Raw genomic sequence first — 14,035 nt, 5'->3', positions numbered from 1 at the left:
GGAGCATGCACAGAAGCAATTTTTTGCATATGCGCAGAAGCAACTTTCTGCATCTGCGCATGCGCACATAGCACGCATCAAGTGTGTGCCCAAAGCACGTCCCTGAGCAAACCGGCAGTAAAGGAGGCCGGAATCCCCCCTGTTCTCCCCCCACATGTACACACCTATAGTTCTCCCAAACAAGCATCCACAAATTTGGCATTGAGTGAAGCCCTTCACACAGACTGCAGTGTGTGTGCTGGCTTCCACATGAGAGAGATAACTGGTTGTTGCAAAGTACTTTTTTTTTAAACCCTCTGTATTTGAAAAGGAGTTCTTGGGTCTTATTCCCGGTCTTTTGAAAATAAAAGATGCAATCTTACCAAGCCTGCATGCTGTGCCGAGGGCTCCTTCGTCACAGCTGGATAGCTGCTTTCAGTTACAGGTGCCTGTTTTCAAGCGCAGGATTTTGAGCATAAAAGGCAGCGCAAAGCAGACAATGATAAAAGGGAGATGGCCTTCCTCCAAATGACCCTCTTTGCTTACTGAGATCATCGAGGAGGTTCACCTACAGTTGCCATGAGCTCATCTGGCTGTCAGCCAGAATCAAGCCACCTCTTTTGTCGCTCAGGTTCCTTGGAACAGACTCCCGGCATGGCGAGGGGCCTGAGCTTTTCATTAGCTTTTAGGAAGGCTGTTGCATCATACCTTTTTGTACCAACTTACCGAGTCAAACGGTTGATTTTTAATTTCATTTGTTTTGCTTGTTACATTTTAATTACTTTTGAAATCCTCTTTCAAGTTAGGGGTCCCTAGTCCCCAGGCTATGGCCCTGGGATCAAGCCGTGACCATTCAGAACCAGGCCACACAAGCGGCAGATAAGCATGTTTGCATGAATAGTGGGCACTTGTATGGGAAGCTCCATTTATGCAAGCGGGTGCATGCTCCTGCTGCTCGCACAAATGGAGTTTCGCGCATGAGGCATGCATAGAACCATCCCCTCTTCCCCCTCGCCAGTCCGCAAAGCCTGAAAAAGGTTGGAGACCCCTGTTTTAAGTATTGATTTTAATATTTGCTTTATGTGTAAACCATTGGGAGTTTCTAGTAGAGAAAGGGGAGGGGAGGAATGAAGGAAGGAGTTTGCCGTTTCCAAATTATAGGCTCCTTCATTACCTTGCTGCCTGAAGAGAGTAATCAGCACATGCCATCAGCCTAAAAGAACTAAATGCATTAAACCCAGAGTCTCCTCACTGAGGGCATTCATTGTGCTAAAACTTAAAGGCCATCTCTTGGTCCTTCTGTTTGCAAGCGCAACATCGCTGTGAGTTGCCTGTATGGATTAAGGGCATGATACATCCCTAAAAATTCTTTACCTTGCACGTCTCCCGGGGTAATTATCACTTGATAATCAACACTTGTACAACCAAACCAGTGATCTAGCTGAAGCATGAAATGCTGCCTAATCTTAATTACCTTGTTCACCTTTAAGCACTTTTTGGTCATCAACTGCTGATATTCCTCTAAGGACCAGCAATTATAATTAAAGTGAAAGGAGCCAATAAAACATTCCAGCAAAGGAGAAATTCAGAATGTAAATATTTGCTGTTATCCTACAGCTCAGATTGTGTGCTCTCCCCTCTTAGGAAGAGCTCGCAACGGCAAAAAGGTTCCTATACTATGAAATGGGCTACAAGGCACGGTCGGAGCAACTGACAGATCGGAGTGAAATCACTTTATCCCCAGCAGATATTGACAGGTAACTATTAACTCAGGGCCAATAGCTATTACTTAGTTTCCAGGGATTTGGATATATCATATGAGTATCTGAAAATGGTATTGTCAGCCCTGCAAGTTGAGTTGTGCTAGATTTGTGTATTTGCCATATTCTGGTCCCTTCCTTTTCCCCACTTTGGCATATTTGAATGATATTATCCCCTCTCTGAGAAATTCAAATGTACCATATTTTTCGGAGTATAAGACACTCCGAAGTATAAGATGCACCTAGCTTTTGGGGAGTGAAACAAGAGGAAAAAAAATCTGCCTCTGCCTCCCAACAATTTGCAACAAACAGCTAACAGTACAGACAATATACACTGTTTGTGGTGTATTTCTGTGCACGTGTGCACCTGACCCATAGAAATAGCAAAGAATTGGAGAAATGTACATTATGGCAGTTTATTAATGCCAGAAAGTTTTTTTTAATGTAGTTACACTAACTCCTCCCAATTATTTAAATAGATCTACTTCAAACATGACTAAGTTAGAGTCTAATTAGACAATAGGACACTGTTACATTTCAGACTATACTTGTACAGAAGCTGTTACAATTGATGTGGCTTTCTGGAAGTATATGTTATTCTCTGCTATTTAAAAGAAGATACAATAGCACTGGGTATCTTCAGATCAAGCATTTATTTTAAAAAGCTTCTTCGTTTTGTTAAGTTGTCTAGAACAATAATAAAGTAGTCTTTAAAAAGTAAGTCTAATAATTTGAACATTCTATAGGCATTTATAGTTATTGACTTATCTCCTTGCAGCCAGCAGCCTGATTAGCACAAGAAAAAAAATCTGCCTCTGCCTCCCAGCAATTTGCCTCTGCAGAAAACAGCAAGTTTCACTTTCAATTTCAGCATGGGCCTCCCAATCATCAGCTGTTTCAGGCTGCAGGGATTGCCATAGCCTCCACAAGCCCAGGTTGCTGCAAGGAGGTAAATTGCTGCAAGGCAGAGGCCAAAGGGTGGGGGGCGGCGAGTGGGTGGGGCTACATTCAGTGTATAAGTAGCACCCAAATTTTCACCCTCTTTTAGGGGGGGGGGAAGACGCGTCTTATACTCTGAAAATATGGTAATTGTATTTTTATCCTGGGTTAGAAAAAAGTAGAGGCCATTAAACCATTTATTTGTTTGTTTGTCTCCCTCCTTTGTTATTTTTACAAAAAACTCAAGGCAGCGAACATATACCTTCATTCACCTATTTTCCTAATGATGGGGGAGGAAAGAGAGAACACCTGGTGCTAAAATGTATGTTGCTAAGCAAGGCAGTTGTTAAGTGAATCACACCTGAATGGCTATAGGCAAAAAAAAATTTCCCACCCATCACTTTAGTTTTGTTTAATTTGTCCATGCCAATATTGGATTTGGCTGTCCTTGGGTGTAGAAACATGTTTTCTCTAGGCTTCTCTTTGGCTTCTGCAGTAGAAATAGCATTATAAGAAGGAAATTTTGTGGGAGTGGAGGTGTGCATGGATCAAGACGGTTGAGAATCCTTTACACGTCTAAGGGCGGTTTTTCTTTGCTGGTTTAAAGCTGCTTAGGCAGTATGTATAGATTTTTCATGTGTTATCTATATTGCAGGTATAAAAAAAGATTCCACATGTTTGATAAAGAAGGCAAAGGTTTTATTACTATATTGGATGTGCAGAGTGTGCTACAGGTAACATTTTACTTCATTATTATTATTTTTAATTCATCAGAATTTCCTGGCATGATATTAATAGTGTGTTGTTAATCCAGCCATGTGAGTTTTTTCTCCTTTTCATATATTTTATAGAGCATCAACCTTCAAATTAATGAAAGTGCACTCCATGAGATTTTGAATGAAGTGGATTTGAACAAAAATGGGCAGGTTGAACTCAACGAGTTTTTGCAAGTGAGTACTTTTAATTTATACATGTATATCTATATCAATCTAATATAATGGTATAAAAAAACCCTCACAATACTCATAGTGTTCAGTTCATTAATATTAGAAGGGAAAATGTACAGGCATTCATTTCTGACAGATATTATTCAAAAATGGAAACCACATCTTAGTTGCTGCAAAATGGAAAATATTTCTTTGATTCAGTTAGAGCAAGGGTGTCAAACTCGTGGCCCGCAGGCCAGATGTGTCACATGCTGGCCATGCCCAAAACAGAGTGCAGGGGACTGTGTGAGCCTCCCTCCGTCCCGTTTTCAGCCTGAACTGCCTCTATCGGCCAAAACGGGGCATGGGGGTGGGGGCTCGTTTTCACCCTCCATGGCCTCCTGCAACACTGCCAGTCAGAAATGGGCTGTGGGAGGTGGGGGAGACGCACGTGGTCCATTTTAGCCAGCAGAGGCACCATGGGCCAGTTCTTTGATGTTCCCAGGCCGGTCCTGTGAGCCATATTTAAGCACCATGCGTACCTTGAGTTTGACACCCCTGCACTAGAACATAATACATATCAAATGTATCCATATTAAATAACATACACCTTTTATGCTACATTCCCTATTAGTTCTGTTAACTTGCATGTATACTAGTTATGAAGTTATTAGGACAGATAGAAGAGAGGTTCCTATATTTAATCTGAGTTGATTGTATGGGGCGAGGCCTCTGCAGTATCTGCACAGTATTATTATAAAAGTGTGAAAGAAGAAGAAGGAGAAATGCCTCAAATACCAAAATAAAAGTAGTAAAATGATTTTAGGTCACCATCTGGAAGACGTTAAGATTCTTGACTTTTATTATCTTGTCAGACTTTAATAAAAGTTGACCTTGGCCTTGTATTTTGAATCTTTGAAAGATTCCTATAGCAGTAATTATCCAATCAGAGGAAAGTATAGAATCAGTTGCCCCTGAACTCACTTGTGGCTATTATTCATAGTGCTGCTACTCAGGATAGGAACTTTTAATGGTTACACCCAGATTGGGTAACTTTTCTTTAGTATGGTTGTAGCTAGTGCTAGTATTTATTTTATTGATTGATTAGTCCTTGTGCCATATCAAAGTGCAGAGATCCAGAAACAAATTATTACCAAAATTTGATAAAAGGAATTTAAAATGGAATTGGAGTAAAGTACAGTCTAAAATGAAATTGGAATAAAATACAATAATTTAAGATGTAGATAAAATATGATAAAATTATATTTTGGTGTCACCCCTACAATCTACCCCAATCAGTCCCTGATACTCAGATCTCAACTGAACCATTTTATTTAAGTACTGTGCTGTGTTAAATGTTACTTTCAAATTCTGGCCGCACATAAGGTAAGTTGTTTTGATAAAGGATCCTAATGAGTCATTCGTTTGGTATATAGACCAAGGTACCTGTCTCTAACCCTCTTATACAGGCAACAATCAAATAGGATGTAAGCCAGGTCTTCTACCTCTGCCACTTCGCAAATGCAGAGACGTCCATTGTAGGATATAGAATGGAATGAATGAATGAATGAATGAATGAATGAATGAATGAATGAATGAATGAATGAATGAATGAATAAATAAATAAATAAATAAATAAATAAATAAATAAATAAATAAATAAATAAATAAATAAATAAATAAAAGGGCTGGTATGGCATTGGGTAAAACATTGCATTTTTTGCTTTCTGAATATATTAATCCACATTTTAAATTTTGAATTGCTCCAGCAATTTCTGCCTTTTAAAAAAAACAACCAATTTTCACCTTCCTTCGCTCAACCAGGTTTTTTTGTCAGTGTTGTTCTTCACTCCTATTTTTAAATTTATCACCTGTTAAAATGGGTTATAAAACAATAAGCCTGCATTAAAAAGTAGCAGTTTAAAAAAAAACCTGTAAAAGCAAGAAAAGAGGCACGGCAGCATAAATTCACCTCTAAGTTCTAGGAATAGAAACAAGTCTCCAGATGGTGCCAAAAACTTGGCAAAGCTTGTTGTAACCGTACAATTGGATAATTCTCCAAACAAGATGTATATAAATAATTATCTCTATATTGAAGTTCTGTCCTGAATTGGAGTGATACCCACAAGTGGGATCATCAGAAATAGGAACAATAATTTACATTTTCTTCAGAGAAACCTTTAGGTCATCATTTTACTGAGAAGTTTTTAAAAATAAGTTTGTAAACCACTACAATGCAAGTTGGAGGGAAATTTAGCCTGCTAAAACCAACAATGTCCTTTGTTGAAGAGACACATTTTCTAAATGCGGAAAAGCATCCCTCAACCTATTTGGCGGAATCTATTCTGTTTATTTTCCTGTGTTATAAAAATAACGGTTTTGCACCAGTGAGGGGCAGGAAATTCTTCTATAAATTGCACTCTTGTTACTGTTTGGTTTAGCTCAAGTCTTTGCCATGCACTGTATTCTCTCTAAGCGCAGCTATTTAAATTGCTGTGTATCTCTCCTTAATTTCTAATGATATGTGTAATTTGGAATACTGCATCCCGTTTTGGTTATCATGACATAAAAAAGATGTTGACACTCTAGAAAGAGTGCAGAGAAGAGCAACAAAGATGATTAGGAGACTATAGAGTAAAACATATAAAGAACAGTTGCTGGAATTGGGTATGCTTAGTTTAATGAAAAGAAAGACTGGGAGTGCCAAGATAGGGGCTGCCACAAAAAAGAGGGAGTCAAGCTATTCAAAGCACGTGAGGGTAGAATAAGAAGCAATGGGTGGAAATTAAGCAAGGAAAGAAGCAACCTCGAATTAAGGAGAACTTTCCTAACAGAACAATTAATCAATGGAATGACTTGCCTCCAGGAGTTTTGGGTGCCCCAACAATAAAGATTTTTAAGAAGAGGTTGGACAACTATTTGTCTGAAATGGTATAAGGTTTGTGTCAGTCAGAGATTGCGAGACACCAAAACAGAGATGGTAAGACACCATCAACAAAGGCATGCAAGCCACAGGCCTGTGCCCCAGAGATGCAGCTTACCATGCAAAGTGGCATTCAATGATCCGAAAAGCGGACCATGCATTTGCAGGAACACACTAGGAACAAGTAGTAGTAGTATAGGGTTTGCTGCTTGAGCAGGGAGTTGGACTGGAAGACCTCCAATGTCCTTTCGAATTCTGATATTCTGTTATTACAGTAAGTGATAATGATTATTCAACTGCTCTAAAAAAGGTTCAGAAAACAGGCTACTCTTTCTTTCTTTCTTTCTTTCTTTCTTTCTTTCTTTCTTTCTTTCTTTCTTTCTTTCTTTCTTTCTTTCTTTCTTGTGAACTTACATGCTAATACACCTTTTCATAAAGAAGAAGACGAAAGAACAGCATTATTTTCACTATCGAGGGCATATATCTCATCCATGCACAGCAGAATAAAAACAACTAAGTTCCACTAATGTTGAACTCTACCACTTTCTTGTTTTAACTCAGCTACTTCTTGCCAACGAACAAAAAAACGTGATCACATTCTTTACGATAGTAGAATTCGAAAGTGTAAATGATGTATGTAAGTGTGACTGTTGAGTTTTAAAGTATTTTTTTTTTAAATCAAGAATTGAAATTTTGGTTCTCATTGAAAGAGCAACTTTGCAATCTGAGAGTGTTCCTTGATCTTCATCCATTGGATTTGTTGCTAGCAAAATGCCTTTGACATCTTTACACAGTGATGTCGAGGATCCTTTCCCTGGTGATTTGGTGACTATTATCTATACCTTAATTCCCTCTCATCGGTACTAGAATATGCCCTACATAGGACTATACCTGAAAAATGTAGGAAAGCTACAATTGGTGAAAGATGTTATTTGTTTACGTCTCAAACTAATATGGCCACCCATTTCAAAAAAAGCAAGTCTTGGTAACAAGATGTACAATGCAGCAACTAAGCTATTACGGTACAGCCATAATGTTATGCCTGCATTGAAAGATCTACACCAGCTTCCAGTTGCTTATTGGTCACAATGTGAGATGTTTGGATTGACTTCTACAACCCTGAACAGATTGGGGATTGACTGTGTGAATGAAGGACCACGTCTTTCGTTATAAATCCATCCATTTGCTAAGATCTTCATTGGCTGAAGTAGATTTCTTAAGCCACATTGGAGGCAAAAATACAACCAATTGTAATCATAGTGATCCCAGTTCTAGATGTGGCAGTCTGTGGTTGTCAAATACCAGGAAATGGAGGAGAAGATCGACAAATGAACAGACAGGAAGTCAGTGATCAGGGCAGGGAAGAAAGAGGTATTCAGCAAAAGCTTGCAGTCCATTTTTATTGCTAAACCATCCTGCTTTGGTGATGACATTGGAATTGAGCTATTCGGCATCACTTGTCCTGTAAACTGTTCCATTATTCTGTGAATCATAGGGGATAATTTAGTGTGAAGTAGAACAAAAGAGCACGTGCCTGTTTCCCCTCCCCCTTAAAAAAACCTCCCATGTGGCATGATACACATTTGAAGGCTGTAGAGAGACTTGGAGAATGTTTCCAAGTGTCCCTTTGACTCCTTTTATGCAAGCAGCTGCTTATTTGTTTTCAGTTGTTCGCCAGGTTTATTTTTGCAGAGCCTTTCTTGGTCAGGTTTTTCAATTGACTGCCAGGTCCTTCCTGCGCTGTGGCAATGATGAATGCAGAACATGAGATAAATTAATGCTGGGGATTTCAGTCCATGTCAGCCCTTTCTTCACTGCATGTCACGTTAAACAAACAAGATCAAGGCAAAGGAAAACGGTAATTGTCTCTCTCAAGATGGGCTGCTGATAAAAGCACTGTTGAATCTAAATGCAGAAATGTGTGTGTGTGTGTGTGTGTGAAAGAGAGAGAGAGAGAAGAAAGAAAGAAAAAAAGCACTCTGAACATTTTTAGATCACTTGAAAAATCTGTTGTATGATTTAAATCATACCAATTTCATGTATATATACATATACATACATACATACATACATACATACATACACATACATACATACATACATTGATACATATCCCTCACCTAATTGTATGTTTATTTCTTATTTATTTGCAAGGCTCCCAAAGTATAGAATTTACTTTTAAATATTTTTAAGAGCAGTAGTCTCACTTCATGGCCACGTTTCAACCTCCAGGCTTGCTCTCCAATCTGTTAGCTTTCTTCTCAAATTCCTTAGGGAGAGCACGATGCTGGAAAGATTGCCATATTTGTTTAAGAGGGAGCTTATTTGAATTGGCTGTAATGTAAGAGAGAGCCCTCCAAATACGTGGCCATTAACTTCTAGTATTCTCTGCAGAGGCCATGTTGGCTGGGAATTCTGGGAATTGGCCCATCCATCTGGAAGGGCCCCAGATAGGGGAAGGCTGGTGTAAGAAGTGAAAACTGTTTATCCTGCTGTCTTATTTCCGTGGAACTGTCTTTCCTTAAAAAGATGTCCAAAGATGTATTTATGTTGCTGCTTCTGCTGTTGTAGTTGAAACCATTTTTATTCTGTTACTTCGAAGAGGGGGGGCGGGAAATGTACATCAGAATGATTTACATATCAGTCCCTACCCTTTGATTTTACAAAGCAGAAGTTAACAATCCAAAAGGAATACTGGATTTGAAATAAAAATAAACAGAGAGACTGAATCTATATTATAGGGTGGTTACTTTTTGTCGGGAGGGTACAAAAAAAATGACTCCTTTTGCTCCCATTTCTGGCAAACAGGTAGATGGACCAGCTGTATCTTGGTCTTTTCTTTGCAATCTTTTATGTGCAGGAAGTGAGGGAGTTTTCAAGTCATTGGGCCATGTATAATGTTGAAAAATTAAGGAAACTGGACCACTCAATATCAAGTTGGTAGAGATATGACAAATTATAAGGAAAAATGGCTTCTAAGCAGGGATATGGAGATAAAGGTATCATCTAATAATGCAGTGACACAGAGTATTGACCATAAAGCTTTCTCTATCTTGTCTCTTTAGCTCATGACTGCTATTCAGAAAGGATATGTATCTGGAAGCCGGCTCGCCGTACTTATGAAAGCAGCTGAAGAGAACATTTATCAACGGGAAGTGATTTCAGTGGACCGGAGTTGTGGTGGACTGTGATGTGGGGGGGCTCTTACAGCTTAGAAAAAGGTGTGCCCCCTTGGTTGCCTCTTTCAATGCTGAAAAACATTCCACTGCTTTCAGACGTCTCTGCTTCTCTTCACTCTGAGCAACTGTACCGAAAGTCACATTGTGCAGCTCTTCTTTTTATATTTGTGCGAAGAGTCTACTTGACTGGTGGTGAACTGGCTTTCTCTAGAATCCATGGCCAACAAGACCATGAAAAGGAGAAACTGTCCACCTCCCCACCTCCCCTCCCCCGGGGCTAATCCCGGGAGTTGAACACTCCAACCATGGCAAGGGATCCAGGTGATAGCCAGGCATGAATGTAGATTTCTTTTTTGCATTTATACAAAAGCAAGAGTAATTCCTCTCCTCCATTCTCTTTCTGCCTTTTGATGCATTAATCAGGCAAAAGTGGACAATGCCAGCATGCCTTTCATATCTTAAAAATGGACTTTTTTTGGTTAAACCTGCAGATATATTTTTCCCCTCCCCACCCTTTCATAGAAGTACATTGTGCTAAATATTCATCGCTTGCCTAGAACTTTGGTACAAACATTTTTTATAATGGCCACAGTCTATTAAAAAGCGCATGCCATAAAAATGAGTGATTTATCATGGAGGAGAGTGCTTGCATTTAGAATATTCATAGACTGTATCCCAAAATAGAAGTATAATGTCCAACCAAGGAATTGCAGTGATACAATTGTATTTTAATAAGAGGCTATGTGGGGCCTAATTCTTCAAAAATGTCCTAAACCCCAAAAGCCAGCATAAAATAGAAAATAAACAAATCCAATGGTTCTTGTTACTTTACCACAGAAAGAAATTGCCACTCCTTCCCTGGTACCTCTTGTGTATATAAAAAAGAGAGAGCTAAATCCTGTATCATGTAGGTGGTTTGACTTGGCTCTGAAATTCTCAAAGAAATTTTAAGAAAAGGGTATCTAAAATCTGACTTTATTTTGATAGGTGCCCCATAACTCCTCAGAAAAATAGTGAAGAAAATACTAAACAAGATTACGCTACTTTTTTTTTTACTAGGAATTGCAGGTTCAATTTTAGGATATTTTCTTTAAAAAAAAAAACTAAAAACTTTTACATATTGTTTAAAATCATTTTAGGTAAAACCCCTAGTATTTAGGGTAGAAATCCTTCCAGAATACAATGATAAACTAATAGCAAAATCAATAGAAAGTTTGCTTTTTGCTATTTGGAAAATGAAATTGCAGCAAAGTAACAAACCTAAAAGGAACAAAGTCACATTACTGTGGAAATTTTTGTCTTTGTACCTCTGATGGCATTGTTCATTTGTTTGTTACAGATTTTAATAACACTTAATATTCCAATGCAATTTATACATCAGTAAGAGCTGTGGTACCTGCAGACCCAAATTCTTTCATTTACTTATTTTAGCATTTCAGTGCTGTGCATTTCTTCACTCTTGAGAGCAGTCTCTAGGAACTGGCCCTTCATAAGGCCTCAATATCAAAATGAATTTAAAATTCAGAATTACTCTATATTCAAAAAGTGAATATATTAAGGGCATCTATTGTTAGACGCAAACATTGCTATATAAAACAGTCCAGCCATTAGCATGAAGCACTCCTATTTTCTATTTAGAAATTTAGGCAGCATTGATGGGAAGGAACAAAGTCTTCATAAAGAATATTAAAAGGTAGTATTCTAAAAACACCCTCTAGCAAAATTCTCTGCAGACCATTTCCCATGTAAGTTACTGCTATGATCAAGAAATGTCAGCCTTATGTTTTATAGGTTAAGAGTAGAGGTGGAAGCCAAAGCAAGATTCTCATCCACTCTAAGCCTGGAGCACTTCAGAATGACTTGGAATAGAGGTCTTAACTGGCCTGCGCTTGACAGTGGGAGATCTCTCTTTTAGCACAAAGAGTTGGGGTGTTTTTGTGGCGAATCTTTCTCTTCCTCCCCCATCTCTCATCGCCAACATATATTGGATGCTTTTTACATAGCACTTTTCAATTTGTTCCATTTTAGCTTAGGCCAAGAAATGCTAAGCCTTAACAAAAAAAACTATTATAGATAGCTTTTCTAAGATTGCCGAAGTGTGGAGAGGTCCAGAAAAGACGTTGAGGTGCCGATCGTTACACATTTAATTAATAATGGACGCAACATTTTTCTACATTTGAGGCAAAAGATTAATGACAGGTTATCAAAAGCTCCAAGTGCATCTCGTCCATATGAAACACCTTGTCCATTGGAAACATTAAGAGTTAAGCAAGCACCCAAAATGAAGTGAGCTGAGGATCATGGGGCTGATATATGCTGAGGATCTACCACAGTTCTTAGGGAAGAGTTTTAATGAGCATTTGAGTGTTCACCTTTACAGATAGACTTCTCTGATAACCAGAGGTTGGACTAATGTCTAATGATTGTCCTTAACCCAATAAAGGTCTCTTCACATGGCCTGTCATGTTTTACTGTTGATGCCATCACACCCTGATCAGGAAGCCATGATTTCTTTTACGCATTGATTTCACCTCTAGGAGATGTTTTAGCCAACACACCCCTCTGCTTCCCTTGGGCAGGGAAAGTATTATTCCCCTACATCATTTTACAGTGGCTCAAATTCAGTTAAAAGTAGACTCTCTACTTGGTTTCTTTGTAATGGGTTTTCTTTGTATATTTGGGAGAGAATATATATTAATGTATAGGAAGCACAAAGCTCCTTTTTGTATAACAGTAATTTAGTGTGATACTACTGTACAATTGTTTCGAAAACAAAGAAATATAGGAGTAGGCAGTTCTCTAGTGGTTGTGTGTGTGTATGAATCGTGACCCGTCAAAAGCGCGGACGACAAAAGCGCGATCGACAAAATCGCGCCTTTGACGTCATCACAGCGCGACGAAAAAGATCGAAAAATTCAAATAAAAATTAATAAAAATTAAATTAAAGCAAGCCGATTCACATAAAGGTAAGGGTTAGGGTTAGGGTTAGGGTAAGGGTAAGGGTTAGGGTTAGCTTTAGAGCGTTAGCGTTAGCGTTAGGGTTAGGATAAGGGTTACCGTTCCGTTTTTCGTTACTTTAACGGTTAGGTTTAGGGTTAGGTTTAGGGTTAGGTTAAGAGTTAGGATTAGGGTTAGGTTTAGGGTTAGGTTTGGGGGGGTTAGGGGAAGGTTTTAGCTTTATTTTTACATTTTTTCGATCTTTTTCGTCGCGCTGTGATGACGTCACAGCGCGCTTTTGTCGAGCGCGATTTTGTCCTACGCGCTTTTGTGGTGGAACCGTATGAATAGGTAAGCACACATATCTATGCATATATGCATATGTATACATATACATATACCGCATGTTTTTCCATCTGGCACTTTTATGTATTGCGCTGGGTTATTGTTCAGGATTGGACTGTTAAATACTGTGTTTGAGGCTGGGTTGTCATTTTTATAACTGTCTTGGTGTTTTATTGCCATTATTTATTACTTTTGATATACAGAATGAGCTGCATGCATTTATAGAGCAATAAGAGGATGTATTTAATGTGCCTTGTTTTTAACTGAATAAGATCTGAAAGCATGAATCAATAAAACTGATTAAAATGGTCCACTCGTTGGCATTTTGATGTTAGTGGCAGTTACGGAAATAAAGTTGATTAGCTCGGAAACCCCACCCCCAGCTACCTTCCTTTTTCCTTGATTTTTTTTCTTTGCTTGTGATTAAAAAAAAAAGTTTAAAACAATCTCTTAAACCTCAGTTTTTAAGAAATGATATGAATTCTTGTCCTTAACTTTATATCTAGAAGGACAAATTAAAGAGAAGCCTGCCATGCAGTATTAATAATGGATATTGTCATTGTCATGTTTTGTTGCTGCTATAACATTCCATCCTCCTCCTCCTCCTCCTCCTCCTCCTCCTCCTCCTCCTCCTCCTCCTCCTCCTCCTCCTCCTCCTCCTCCTCCTCCTCCTCCTCCTCCTAAGCAAATGACGGATTGTCTCCTGGTTAGACTTTTTAATTTTTTAAATTTTTTTCATTTAACCACCTCTCCTCAGGTGCCACGTTCCCAGCCCACCCTGATGAATTTTATCATGATTAAAATCAATAGAAATAAATGGAAAAGATTACATAATCCATTTTGATCATCTTACATGTCAGGTTAGCCCAGAGTCGCCAAATCCTGACAAATGTTCTGACATGGAAAAAGGCCATGTATTTTCGGTGAAAGTAAATCAGCAAACCTGTTTATAAATTTTTAATGAAAATGTTATAATTGTCGCATTCTTTTATTGTTCCTAATTTACTCTTGGAGTAGGATTCTTTTTTTCCCTCTCTTAACACTTTG

At 38.6% G+C, this 14,035-nt stretch overlaps 1 protein-coding gene across 2 annotated transcripts in view; it reads left to right on the top strand.

Moving 5' to 3' along the window:
• The window catches only part of GPD2 (glycerol-3-phosphate dehydrogenase 2), a 101,369-nt gene extending 88,845 nt beyond the window's left edge, over positions 1-12,524 (top strand). For both annotated transcript variants that reach the window (XM_087710370.1, XM_087710362.1), the window contains exons 14-17: positions 1,624-1,736; positions 3,334-3,412; positions 3,530-3,628; positions 9,593-12,524. In XM_087710370.1, coding sequence (XP_087566496.1) covers positions 1,624-1,736; positions 3,334-3,412; positions 3,530-3,628; positions 9,593-9,718 — 417 coding nt within the window. In that variant the 3' untranslated portion in view covers positions 9,719-12,524. The remainder of the gene's footprint in view (positions 1-1,623; positions 1,737-3,333; positions 3,413-3,529; positions 3,629-9,592) is intronic.
• The last annotated feature ends 1,511 nt before the right edge of the window (positions 12,525-14,035 follow it).

Source organism: Thamnophis sirtalis, unplaced genomic scaffold, assembly GCF_051295495.1.
Source record: "Thamnophis sirtalis isolate CommonGarterSnake01/CBP01778 unplaced genomic scaffold, rThaSir2_p1.2 scaffold_1, whole genome shotgun sequence".
NCBI classification, from domain to species: Eukaryota; Metazoa; Chordata; class Lepidosauria; order Squamata; family Natricidae; genus Thamnophis; species Thamnophis sirtalis.
Note: the sequence above shows the minus strand (reverse complement) of the source record. Positions and strands in the feature narration are given on the sequence as shown.